The sequence below is a fragment of the Saccostrea cucullata genome, unplaced genomic scaffold (genome assembly GCF_032062105.1).
Source record: "Saccostrea cucullata isolate Sc308-1 unplaced genomic scaffold, CSIRO_AGI_Scuc_v1 ctg14967, whole genome shotgun sequence".
Taxonomy (NCBI): Eukaryota; Metazoa; Mollusca; class Bivalvia; order Ostreida; family Ostreidae; genus Saccostrea; species Saccostrea cuccullata.
The window spans coordinates 1-14,977 of record NW_026918861.1 but is presented as its reverse complement, the minus strand read 5'-3'; the positions used below and the strand labels follow the sequence as shown (position 1 = coordinate 14,977).

The 14,977-nt window shown below is 31.3% G+C and overlaps 1 protein-coding gene across 1 annotated transcript; it reads right to left on the bottom strand.

Annotated features, from left to right (window-relative positions):
• Positions 1–21: 21 nt before the first annotated feature.
• LOC134272645 (zinc metalloproteinase nas-26-like) lies at positions 22–14,909 on the bottom strand (the record flags this gene model as incomplete). Its single annotated transcript, XM_062754856.1, has 14 exons — positions 22–95; positions 721–859; positions 1,508–1,602; positions 1,867–1,983; positions 3,529–3,671; positions 3,806–3,927; positions 4,550–4,644; positions 5,063–5,188; positions 7,651–7,783; positions 7,893–8,087; positions 9,514–9,586; positions 13,213–13,354; positions 13,894–13,987; positions 14,826–14,909. Coding segments are annotated over 14 exons (1,632 nt in total), but the record flags the coding sequence as incomplete, so codon positions are not given.
• Between the last annotated feature and the right edge of the window lie 68 nt (positions 14,910–14,977).

The window sequence follows — 14,977 nt, the reverse complement described above, 5'->3', positions numbered from 1 at the left end:
TCCATTTCCGTCTACATATACGTTTATCTCTGCCGGTGGTTCATCAGCCAAAAATTCACCAATAGCATAGTCGAAAGATAGACATCGGTCATTGGCTTAAAACAAATAAATCGCAAAATTTCATACATCAAGCAAAATGCAAAATTGATTCTATGTTAAAAGGCGGTGGAATATGAGTTGCAACGCTCAGTATATAAATTTTACCATTGTTTCAACGTTGAAACCTCAACGACATCTTTTTCTTTAAAAAAAAACTTTGAATATTCAACGTAAAATTTAAAGGTTGAATGTTTTGTTTTCAAAGGTTGAAACATGTTGAGGATGCAATATATTTTAAACGATGGATGTTTAAAGAAAACCAAAATTAACCTTTAAAGCAATCAAATGTCCTACTCATTTTAAATTTCTGGAAAGTTGTAAATTTACTTTGAAACATACAGCGTAAATATTTCAATATTCCATCAACTTTCAGAGAAAAACAAAATTTAAGGTTAAAGAGCAACGCTTTTTTCTCTGAAATACCTGCTGAGACAAAGAATAAAACTTATATTTAGATTTTCATATTTTTTTTTTCTACACAGTAAAGAATGATTGTAATTTAATATATACATAGAAAAAATTACATTCTTTGCCAAATTGAAAATATACAAATCTAATTGTTTTTTAACATTTTCATGCATAGCAATTACTTTGCACATGTATATGTATTCATTAAATAACCTTCAAACTTGGCAGTTGTTTTGATTCTGGCTTTTGATTCGCTGCTGTATGGAACATCGTCGAAGGATGGTGTCATCGTTAGGAACTGGTAACCAGTACCGTGTGTTAAACATGGTCCGTCATTTCTTTCACAAAGTCGCTGTATATTACAAAATTACCAGAACTTAAAAAAAAAGTTTTGTAGCGCTGTTCTGACTCAGGATGAAGAACTGTAAAGTTTATTTTTTTCCACTTCCATGAGAAGAAAAACGACCCATTTTTAAAGACGTTCCAATCGTACTTTATTTTGTAATCTAATAATACGTTGCAGAAATCTCTCTGTAAAAACATCAATGTCATACCTCTTTATATTCAACACTTGATAATAGTGGTTCCCATATTCATTTTTGGTGAATTCAAATGCATTCTATTTTCTTTAAAAACATGTTACAAATCGTACACTTTCAAATTTTCCTAACTAAAAATGAATTTTCAAACATGCATTTCTCAGTAAATTTAAACAAAAAAAATAGTTTTCTTATTTTTTTTATGAATTTCAACAACTATTTCAATGCATTTACATGCACTTCAATGAATTAGATTAAACTTGCCCCAATTTTGTCTCGGTTTTATTTTAACTTTCCTCGAATGACTTTTGATCTTTGTTCAATATATTTATTTTAGTCCCTGATATCAAATATGTCTCAATTTTGATTCAGTTTTATCATCAATTACTACGAACTAATTTACAATTTTCTTGATAACTTGATAAAGCATTGCCTCTTTGTACAAATCCGATCAAATTTACCGTATTAAAGCTCCATAGAATGTCGCCTGATTCATCTTGGTCAAATAAACAGGTCCCAAAGTCATCTTCAAAATTGCATGAATTCAGTGATAGGGCTGTAATGAAACAGAACATATTCATGTACTGTTCATAGTAGCCATTCAAGGTACATGTATGTTACTCATCGGCTTTTTAGAAAAGTTCATGCAGAACCTCTTACTTCAATGATATTTATCAAGAGGTGTGGCGGTTGATAGATAGGTACCCCAAATTGTAACAGCCTGACAGAAGGACATACGAACAAACGGACACCTTGACTTGTATATACCCTCCAACCTTTCAAGCAGGAAGTATTATAATATGGAAAAATTTATATGTACCTTCAAATTCATTACAAGTTTCTCCCGACAGACCATTTTTGCATGTGCATGTGTATGATCCGCCTCCAGATCCCTCTGTGCATGTTGACCCTGTCTTGCACGGAGAACTCATACAACCTAATAAGAAAATGTCTTAATTGTCACTTGAGTACAATATATACATAATAATGAAAGAGCTTTACAGAAATTTAAAATAAAAGATAATTTTAACTGGTGGAGAATAGAATATATTTTGTACAAAAGCAGGTTTAGGTCTCTCAACTTACAAATTATATTGAACTTTATTGGGTCTTTTCCTGGCGTTGAAGTGTTCCACTTAACAAGGACCTGTGTGTAAAAATTTTAATGGCTATATATGAATTTATACATTTCTTCTAAAACCATTTTTTGATAAAAAAAAAAAAACCTAAAACTCATTTTTTGTAATATTTGTATACTTTTCTTTGTTTGCAAAAAAAATAATTTGATTTTTTCCAAAATACCCTGGTGAGGCATGCTGATTTTTATTTGTAAAATTTGATTGCAATATAAACTTAAATTAAGAACATCTTGAAAAATTATCAGTATGTAAGATGTGTTTTGCATATGTCCCTAAAGCAAGTCTCACAACTGACGAACTGTGAATAAAAAAAGCGATAGATCAACTAAGGTTTTAGGTAACCTAGGAGCATAAAGTTGTCTGTTTAAACACGTAGTAACCGGTATATATTCGCTTGAATTGATGTGCAGAGAGCTGTGTCTTCATACCCAAATAATATTGAATTATACATCATAAATATATTTTGCATGTACTTTAAATTTTACATACATGTACACAAAATATTTTTTTCCTGTATATGATTAAAAAAGGTTATGTACATCTAAGCTCACATAAAGTATTTTTTCGGAATTTTTTTCTCAAAATAATATCGAAAAAAGATAGCTTGTTTTCTCATTTAGTATTTGCTCTTATCAGTTTTTCAATAAATTTTTAGTCAATGATTTTTTTTTCATGTATAAGGTGAATATAACTCTTTACAAATGTTTTGGCTGAAATCAATTTCTGTCTCTACAGTTGTATTTTTCGAAGAAGGATATGGAGATAATGAACAGTATTGAATATCAAAGTCTATTAAACAATACAAAATGGGAGCAGACAACACACGAACCCCCAAAACATCAGATGTTGGATCAGGTCCAATGGAAGTGTAAGCCGACCGGTCACACTCAAAGTGTAAGTTGTACTGACATCAAGTACAAGTCGTATAAATTATTAGAAAACGATGAAATATAAAGACTACTAAGAAGTAAAGCAGAAAAGAAGCTTTTTGTGCCTCAACCTAGTGGGACTGAAACTTCATTTAATAAGCCTTTACCAAGCAAAGAACTTGTTTCCACATCTCTCACTTGGAATCAAACAAGCAACATAAAGAAGAAACAAAAAGTATTTAATAATTTAAATATTCAAGTACAGCGCAGCCTCGTTTATACGGACTCTTTAGTTCCCAATCAATTTGTCCGGATATGTGAATGGTCCGGATACTTGAATCACAAGTTAAACAAGACAAATAACGTAAAATAAATTCTGTTCCGATTATAAATCATCCGGATACTGAAGCATCCGGAAATCTGGCGTCCGGATATCTGAAGGTTCATTGTATAAAGAACCGTTTAATGTTTTACCTGATTGGAAAGCCTCCACTCTCATAGTGAAACCTGTCCCTGGCAAATGATTGTTCTTGCTGTTGAATCGAATCATGAATGGTGAAGCCTCACCAATGTCCATTTGGGTATATATTATGGGAGTCGTAGATTTCCCACACAGTCTTAGAAATATCAATTACAAATATTAAATTAATGTTCAAAAATCGCTAAGTGTCGTATCTCCTTAAACATATCAACTGGATAAGTCAATAATAAATTCTGATTAAAGTGCGTAAAATTTATGGGATAATATTACTCTTTTCCAGGATCCCCAATGAGGTAATCACGGAACTCCAGCCAATGAGAGCATTCCTTTCTCACGCTATAGGGAAGATCAATGGATGTCACGATGGCTTTCATTAGAGAATCAGGTTCAGCCTACAACAATATAGACTAGATGTAAAAAAAAAAAAAAACAATTAATTTTGGTCTTTGTTTCAAAACTGTAATAAAATCCAATTTCTTGCAATGATTCTCAAATCAGTAAAATGGCTGATATTTCCTAAAGTCTATGTCTCACTGATGTACTAAAGTATAACCTAGGCAAAGAATACATTTCTGCAAGATAACTTGTGAGATTTCATTGGGCCCTTCAGGTTTTATATTAATTGATAAAACAGCTGACATGTATCTTTCTCCAACATACTTTTATAATATATAATTTCTCAATATAGGCTATCTTTGACATTTTTTTTTTTGCCTTCCGCGGACTTGAGATAAATCACAAGGTATAGGTGGGAAAAATCGTTTTTATCCCGAAAATTTCAACATATTTGTTGACGGTAAATTAGAGGAAATATATCATGTACTGGAATTTAAAAATATATATATATAGCTTTGAGTAGGGACATTTTGGTCAGTTGATAGGAGAGGGCATTCAAATGTTTTTCATTCAAATGCTTTCGGTATTTTTTTTTCATTTCAGGATGATCTCAAAATGTTTTGTTAATGTTAATATATTCGCCGCATCCTACTTCTAGTATTAAGACCAAAATCCTACCTTTACAAGCCATGTACACATTCTACCAGTTCTGTATGACGTGATATTAATGTCCCTTGATTCCCCATTCAAAAGCGTAATGGTTTCCCCACAACCTATTTTACAAAAAAACCCGAATTCAATTATGCATACTGAAATACCTAGTAAGGTTTTTAACTAGATATTTATTGTATATTTCTGTCCTATGGGCAAGAGAATGATCATATAGCACTGAAGTTCAGTCAAATTTCAGTAGATTTTCAAGCAAATTTGTGTTTAATGAATGACAAAGATTCATTTTTTTTAGAAATTAAAAAGCAATTTTAAATGGGGAATTTCACATCATGATCCAAAACACACATATCTTTAAAGCACTGCCCTGGATCATGAGGAAAAACAAAATAAAGATGACCGAATACCTTTATTCGTGTTGATAAATATCGGATTTTGAAAAAGAGAATTTATACATGACCTCCTTCTTTAATTGATATGCATATATTGTGGTGAAGAAAAAAAATAACATATCCATGGTACCTTCGTCAGTGTCCAACACTTCGCAGGTTTTACCCTTTAACCCGGACGGACAATGGCAGTGGCAGGTCTGTTGCTCTACTGCCTGCATTCTGAACCCGTCATTCTTACAAGTTAAACTACAGCTGGCTGTCACCAAATATTAATAAATAATAAATTAATTATTAAGAATTAAAAATGTAAATTATTGATTAATGACATGTACAGCTTGTTTTTTTCCTTTGAACTGAAATATGTGAAAGTAATACTAGTATTTGACTCAAAAGTCCATTAAACATTTCAAAAAGGAGCAGGGCAAACACAGACCTCCGAAAAATAAGAGGTGAGATTAAGAACAATAAAGGTTTTAATAGAGTTAGCCGATCGGTCACTCTCGCCAGGTGCTCCTTGTTATATTTAAAAAAAAAATAATAACAATAATAATAAACCAGAAAAGTCGATGGAAAACTCAGAGTGTAAAAATGGTTTTAATGGTTTATACAATCAGTATAAAAAAGTAAGTCAGCATTTGACTTAATCATTAATTGTATTTGCTAACAAAGTCATCGTATCAACCATAGAAAAGATAAATGAAAGATATGGAGATAATGAACAGTATTCAATATGACAGTCCATTAAACAAAACAAAAAAGGAACAGAGCATAAAAGGACCTCCGGAACAACAGAGGTGGGATCAAGTGCCATGGAGTAGTGAGCATCCCCTGCTGACCTGTCACACCCACCGTGTGCTCCTTGTCATGATTGGGAAATAACGGGAAAATTTGTAGTCAATTGAGAGTATAAATATTGGACAAAGAATTACTATGAAACACGTGAATCACCATTTGACTCAATGATAAATTATTTTTGCTGACAATGTCATTGTATCGAACATAGAACTTTCGAAATGATGACTTTAAACGAGCCTGCTGATATTCTTGTTTCATCAACTTGCTTGTCAATAATTTATCACGTTTTAGAAATTGTTGATACATAGAGCATGCTATCGAATTGACTGAGATATATACACTCCATATGCAGGTGATGAAGGCATATTGCTGCATAAGTAAGGGAAGTTGACGATAGAAAGTTAAAGTCATCAAGTTTATCATATAGCTTGGTTGTTAGATTACCATTAACGTCTTTTTCAGGTAAAATGTCCAAGTAGGATATAGATTTGTCAGACTCTGTGGTATCTTTTATCTCAAGCTCTCCAGGATAGATTGTATCGACGTAGGGATGGAAATTACAATTGTTAATTGACAATACGTCGTCGATAAATCTATAAATGTCGAGTTAAAGAGTTAATGTCGTTTTTGCATTAAAGTGCTTCCGTTGCACAGTAATATAGCAATGACTGATATACACAATAATTTTGAAACTGGATCAGATGCCTGATCTTTCTGTTCCACCTTGAGGGTGAAGAGGATATAAAAAATCTTATTTTCTTATATTTGCACCTGCTATTTTATGCCATTAATTGCTTAATATATATAGAAATTGGGTCGTTACTTGAATTAGAAACAAAACACTTTCTAAAGTTATATTTTACATTTTGAAACAACCTACACCTTAAGGATATCTGATCCTCAGCCAGGAAGGATAACTCCAAAAATTTATATTTAATTTGAAATGTATCAAAATGAGGCTTGAAAGGGAATTATTTTCATGCAATAATTTTTATTTTATTCATCTTTATAAGATTCAAGGTCTTTGGAAGTCTTGGAAAAGATCTTATAAAAGTTGACATTTTTACCCTACCAAAGGAGAAAAATTAATACAGTTTTAGAGAAATAAGATTTTCTTGAATCCAGCCTTAGATACCAATGCTTATTAGCATGATATGAAATGAGATGTAATCGTTGGTGTCTTGCAATGATATCAAAAGCCTTTTACATTATATATTATAGAATATGTGACCCTACCAAAGGAGAAAAAATTAATACAGTTTTAGAGAAATAAGATTTTCTTGAATCCAGCCTTAGATACCAATGCTTATTAGCATGATATGAAATGAGAAGTAATCGTTGGTGTCTTGCAATGATATCAAAAGCCTTTTACATTATATATTATAGAATATGTGACGGAAAAAGAAGACAAAAAATACCAAATAAGTGTAAAATTCATGACAATTTTAATGAATGCCTGGATACTTATTGTTTTTTAACCTAAAATATATTATTTGATCAATGTGCAATTAAAAAAATGAATTGCATATATTCCAATTCGCTTTTTCTGCAAAAAATATTGGAGATTTGACAATTTTCCCTATATAATTTGATTAACTTTAATCTATAACTTTAAAGAAAGATTGTGGATAAATTTACATAACTTTGTGATTTCAGAGATACTTTAATGAGCATTTTTGGTAACTTGACTTAATCTTATAAACCTGAGGATCGGACTACCTTAAAAACTACACGATGAACTGAAATGTTTCCAATACCCTCCTGTTATTTTCTGCGACATGCTCTTAAATAATAATAATCTTATATTTGTAAATATCATAGTCTCTTGATAATTGTTAAAAAAAAACAATTAATTTCATTTCAAGAATGAAAATTAATTATTGGGTAAATGTGAAATTTTCAATGAACCAATAAAGAACTAACCCGTTGGACATCTATAAGCTTTATTAACCTCCGCCATGTCATAGAAGGAGAAAAAATACTTTGGGTTAGTAATAAGGTACTCCAGATCCCTGTCAGGAATCGTCATTGTGTTTTTACCATTTATTGTAAAAGCCTACAAAAAATTGTAGAAGTTAAGCACATGATGTTCAATATGTATGTTTTATATCTGAATACTTCACATGAAATATTTCCTCATATTTGTATATATTTTTTCCTCTTACCGCCAGATGATATTGTAAAATTGACTTATAGTCATAAATTTCTCTGTTTTTGGTATGTTGATTTATAGTAAACGCATTTGTATATTTAGTTTCGATGTTTTCCCAGCTGATTTTCACAAAAGTTTGTCTTCCGTTCCTCTGTTGTTCGTGAACTCCACCCATTGCATGGTGCATTTCATGTAGTACGGTGTATTCCTTGAAATTTAAAACGTTCAGAAAAGTCAAAACTATCACGAATATTGTTGGAAAATATGTTTTTATTCTGTCACAAGGTAACAGAATAGGTTGGAATTCACTACATTCACTAAAACTGGAATTACCATTGAGATACGCAGCATTGTTAATGCTTGAAAAAGGGGGCGGGGCCTAATTTATACGGGAAAAGTTTACTGTGACGTCACACAAAAATATGACTTTTATGTATTTCTCAAAATACCTGAAAATGAAATAATTTGCAATTTTAAACTGTTTTAGCATAATAAACAACAATATAACTTATCAATGCATTAAAAAAAAGTTGCCAGTTAAATCCCATGTAGCTGGTTATAAACAACGTGCTGATCGAGATGAACTTGTAAACATGACGTCATATGGGTAAAAATGACGTATTTCATGTGCTGGCAAATTGAGGAATTTTTTAACAAAGAAAAATGCGTTAATCATTAAACGGACTATTATTTACAGGTTTTAAATACTCGATTTATACCCATGTATATCCTTTATTTAGTGCGATTATTTAATTAACTACCAAGAGAATGTATTTTATTAATTATATCGAGTTTTTATGTACAGGTTACGTATATTTTACATCGAGATGCCTCACAAAATTGTACTTTCGCAAGGGCATTCACTGCATAGATCTGAACCATTTTTTGAATACAGATAAAGGATATTTTTCTTAACTTTAAAAGAGCTGTTGCTTTCTGTAAATCGAGGGCGTGATTTTATAAGTACACAAAATATTTGGTAAAAGTCAAACATATTTAGACATTGGCCTATTTACTTTAGAATTTAACTATTAAAACGCAAATTCTATTCAAATCAGCAGCACTTTTCAGAAACTACAAAGTATGCAGAAACAATTGATAGCTTGTATTTTTAATTTCAACTAGGGTATGCCCTTGTGATGTTGAAATTTGTTAATGACCTACATTCAGTACACGCACTATGTATTCATCACGTGACTGTCCATCGATGAGACTACACTTCATACAGTACAGAGTGGGTTATACTATGCTATTTCCATAGGTATTAAGTTCTGTGATAATAAAACAACTTATTAAAATAAATTCAATTTTTTAAAAAATCAACTTTTTTCCACGTCTATTTTCTGTTGATTTTTCATAGTAGGCCTTAACAGTGCTGCGTAGGTAGATTGTTTGTATTGGATGCACTGCATGCTAAGTTTGACTCTCTTTAAACTCGGATTCATATTGGTTCCCTTTTCCTTCTTTATATAAAATGATCAAATTTAAGATGGAAAGTGTTTTACTCTCTTTGTTACAAGGCTTCTGCGTGTTTGGTTTTTAATCTTCATGCTTTCTACAAAAAATTCACGTCTCAAGAAAATTCACATGTAGGCAAAGAAACAACCAAGACCAATTTATGAACTGAAACTTACATCTAGACATCTCTCACTAAGTAGTAGCTCTTGTCCACCTTCATTGCTTTGATTTCCAACATATGACCAGCATCTGTAGAAGAAGGTAAATGTTTAGAATTGCGGATCCAGCCATCTTGAGACTGATTGGTGACAGGGAGCAGCCAGATTTGGTCGTAGTAGGGGCCCTAGTCCACCCCAAAAGCTGATTCAATAAATCAAAAAAGTGTTTTAAATACTAAACTTATATTTTTAGCTTTAATTGATATTTCAAAGAAATGGTGTAAAATTCAATTTGTTTCCTAAGTTTGAGTTTGTCTACTCTCTTCATCAAATTTTATATGTATGTCAAATTACATTGTCTTAAAATCAAAATTTTATGAACCGAATTGTTCTGAACCATAAATATATAATCTTCCCCCATTATTTGAGATGTAAAGGAATGACAACTATTTTTATTTGTCTGAATTAAAATGATTAATACACTCTATCCTTTACTGATTGCAACATGAACTTTTCTGCAATATTTGTAAAATATTTGCTTTGCGGCCCTGATTTGATTGCAAGTCACCAAGCTACGTCAAAACCCAGTACCACAGGTTTTAAAGTACAGGTAGGCATAGGCTAGATGAAGCGTCTCACTGAACAATAGTCTTAATAAACACGTGTAAGTGCTTACAATGGCCTTGAGTGGCAAGTAAACCTTTATTTGAAGCGATGCTCAATTACTTCGTAAAATACTAGAAAATTTTAGAATAAGTGATAAACAACAAACACTCAATTCATTATTTCGTACATTTTTAAGATATATATTTGCATTTGATTAACAAAGTAATATTTATAATATAACATTCATGTCTTTGAAAACTAAATTCATAAAAGAAATATTTGGAGATAAGGAGCAGTACTCAAGATAAAAAGGCGGAAAATGCATACAAAATATGAGCAGAGCAAACATGTACCTCCAAAACATCATAGGTGGGATAAAGTGCTACAGTCCCTGAAACGTTCTACTTTCCCATTTTTCCGTTCGCTAACCGTTCGTTCAGCGTTCGTTCAGCGTTCGTTCGCCGTTCGCTCTTCGTTCACAGTATTGCGTTCACCGTTCACCGTGCGCTCGCGTTCACCATTCACAAAACGTTCACCGTTCGCTCTTCGTTCAGTTAATTTGCATTCACCTTTTCACCGTTCACTTCTCGTTCAGTCTTCATTGTCAAACTCCGAAGTGAAAGGACTTATCTTTTTGATGGTAAGGATTTACATGTTTTTTTAATTAAATAACTTAGATATCGTGTTTGAAGAATAATTATTTCATTGCAAAAATTATATATATATATATATTTCTATTATTATAACTCAGCTGTTACTTATGTCATGAAATTTCCCTGGAAAATAATACATTAAGTACCTCATGTTTGTAGAATGCTAAAATATTAAATTTAAAAAAGGGCAATTTACAAATGCTTCATGCACGGCATCAATTTGTTGTAATTTTAATTATTAAGGAGGACAAATTATTAATGGATGTATAATAATAAATCTAAGTCTTTTACAGGACAAGAATACATAAAAAAATATATATATTTCTAGGTTTGAGAATTATGAACAGTAATACAAATATTCAGTTAATTTAATATCTTTAGAGCTAATTAAATTGATGGTGTGTTTTAAATTATAGAAAAGACCAACTGTTTAAAATAGTCTATTATTAGAGAAGGAAAATTGCTACCGTACCTAAACATATGTTTAAATATATGTTTGCCATTCAGTATAATTAAGTAAGTGCCTTTTCTCCCGAATAAAATTCTATATTAAGTTTTTTCAGTAAATTTTAATTAATATTTAATTTGTATTGTAACACAAGAAAATCAGTCTTAAAACCAAATCAAACATCATTAAACAAAAATTTTAGAATTAACTTGTGCCGACAGTAGTATTTTAAATTATCAGTAATATGTTATAAATTCACTTTAAAACTTAATCCTTCCAAGTATATATTCCAATTATTTTTTTTTTTTCTGCAGGAATGCAAAAATGATCAGAAATGATAGGAAAAAATATTAAAACTTCTTGGAATACTAAGTGACTCTTTGTGTGTTGAAACGCGATTTCCACACCTCTTTCGAATTATTTTGATTGACAGGAAAACACGCTACTAGCACACTTCCTGTGCTGTGTGAACTTGATGATGGAAAATATTACTGTCAAAAGGATTTGTTAATCTAAAATAAAAAATTACCTTTAATGCTTGGAATATTTAGGAAAAATAATAAGAATTTTTATTTGATACAACAGATATCTGAGAATTGAGGGAGTTATCTCTCTCTCTCTCTCTCTGTTCAATAAAAACTATGACAGCACATTTAATACTTATTTAGTTTTGAAAATTTAATCCATTACAAATAATTTGAAAGCCTATTTCCAACATCTTGAGAATAATCACGGCCAGGGAAATGTTTACAGATACATGAAGAAGTTAGCTAAAATAATCGTCATAAAAGAATACAAAAGGCACAATAATATAGAATATTTTGCATTAGAATTTAAATAAAACGAGAGATTTTATGCAGTACGATAACAGTCAATGTCAACAGATAATTGTCAATTTAAAAAAAAAATCCGTTATTTTACTCAGAATCGCTTTGGCATTTTTAAATACAGGTATGGTTGTTTCAACCGAAAATGTAATTAATTCATTCTATAAGTAGTAGTTTTATCGTCAGAAGTCCACAAATTTTATTAGTGAAAAGAATAAATTCTCTATATAAATAGAAATTTTATATTTAATCTACACGCGTTCGGAAACAAATATATATGTTTTACGGCAAATAAAATCGTGTTAAAAAATATCGATTTGAAACATAGGTACATATATGTACAGAACAAAAAATGTTTTTATTTTTATTTATTTATTAAAATTAATTGATTACTATCTATCTAGTTTATTTATATCTAAGCACAAATTAGAATTAAAGAATAATAGAATAATCTCAATCCAAGGAAAACATCGCAGGCATTCCGAATAAAGCGTTTTATCTTGCGTTCACCGTTCGTTCACCATTCACTTTGCGCTCGCGTTCGCGCTCCGTTCGCGTTTGCGTTGACTCACCGTTCACCGTTCACACACGTTCACCAAGTCATTCAGCGTTCGTACATTTTCACCCACCGTTCGCTCTGCGTTTGATTAACAAAGTTCGTTCAGCGTTCGTTCACCGTTCAGGTGGGAAAGTCGTTTAAAAACTGTATGTGGGGTAGGAATCATTGGATATGACGACCGCCCCGTGCTCATAGTAATGATCAAGAAATAACAGAAAAAAAAATCTGTTTTATAAATAATGAACTAATAATTAGTACTGATGACGTTAGTCAGTATTTGACTCAATGCTGGATTGTATTTGTTGACAATGTCATTGTATCGACCACAGAATTTACGAAATGATTACCTTTATCAAGATTGCTGATATTTTTGATTCATCAACGTTTTTGTCAACAATTTACAAATTGTTCATATGCAGATCATACAAAAACAGTCAATGAATTTTTCGTACATTTCTAAGATATATATGACTTATGTTTATTGTTTAATAAAGTGATATGAATAATACGACGTGCATATCTGAAAATATTATATTCATAATTTTTTGCTAACTTTACATATTGTTTTCAATAGATAAATAAAAAAAAAGGAATTCTGGTAATGAACAATACGAAATATCATACCCGTCATCATTATATGCATATCCAATAAATTTGATGAAATATTTATCCTCATTTGTCTTGAGTCTCCATTTCACACAGGTAGTTTGGGAGATATTATAAGCTGTTTTCTGGATTAAATTGACAGCCTTGCTTAACCTAGGACCTTAAAAGAAATAAAGCAGAAACGTCTTAGATCAAAAAATGGCGTGCAGGTAAACTAGTTAATGTTCTTGGTCGATTAAATCATACAAGACAACAAATCACTTGTAAAGTCACATTTACTGAAAAAAAATATTGCCATTAGACCCCGTTTTTAATCCAAGAAGGATGAAGAGCTGAATGATATTTTATGAACAAAGACTATAAAACAAAAGCATTCTGATCTACTTAGAATGGGCATCACTGTTATTTTCATGTGACTGTATTTAAAGGTTAATTTATATGTTATTTTGAATGTTCATACAGAAAATATCACACTTTGGAATCATTTTATCGTGGGTTAGTTTGGAAGCAAAATGAGACCTGTTTGTGGGGACGTAATTTCTTTGATATTAAAATACAATGGTAAATAGAATCAATAAATAAAAATACGGATGTTAATTATGAGGCAAGCTTGACCAACGAAATCCGTTAACATTAGTCTACCACGAACAATAGTAGTTCTACAGTATTTTCAGCGTAAAAAAATTATAACATCTTTACCAAAAGATTTCGTATCAATATCATATGGAATGATATTGTTTTTCCATAAAGGATTTCTTGAGATTCCGAAATTTCTCTTCTCATGTGCTGCAACCTGGTAAAAATAGTAGATAAACTATTTTAGCTTGTAAATGTAATATATAAATGTTATATGAAAAGCAGCGAATAAAATTCAGATAGGATTGTCTTAAATCAGGCACATTTAATGACTGCTTTTTATCAGGTTAATTTAAATGCAATAATGTGTTTGAATTTCTTTTTAAGATATCATAATTGTTATTTCTGGAAAATCATTAGGAAGGCAAATCTTTACTCTTCATGAAATATAGTTAAACAGAAACTAATAATTTTTTTTTTGCTTTTGAAAAGCACTTTTTCCAAAATATTTATTCTATGATTATTAATTTGTTAATTGTCTTAATTCATTAATAAAAAAATACAATAGTCAAGAAATATTAAAAATTTGTATAAATGCATTTTTTTTCCCAGTGCTAATCCGACGTGTTGCCCTGTCCATCTAGTATATAGTTGTCTGGGGTTTATACTGAATTCGCTATACCTCCTTTTTTTTTTTTTTTAGAGAAAAATCATTGTTCGAAAAAGAAATTAAGTTGATTGATAATGGGCACAGTCTCTTGCTTGGAGCAGTGGTAAGAGCTTCTGCTCTAGAGTCGCCAGGTAAGTAGTAAATCCTTACATCGCAGGTTTGATCCCTACTGCGGGACGTGGAGACCGGTCCTTTGCATAAAACCGTATTAACTGGTCTCCCGTGTCGCAGTATGTGCTGGTTCAAAAAAGACCCTTCAGTGATCAATGGCTCTACGTGCCGAGCATACGACATGACAAGGAAATTTCAGCTCTCTAATGACAAGTGCTGTCTCCATCAGGAAAAAATCATGCAACAGCCTTCGAACAAAAAAACATTTGTTTACCTTTCTGATTCCATACACCTGTGGGGGTCTTCGATCTTTTTCATCATCTTCCTTCTGTTTCTTGTCGATGCATAAATCGTCAGGCTTTAAAGAAAATATTGATCTTGTGTGTATTATGACCAACTATTATTGTACTCTCCGCTTGAAAAGAG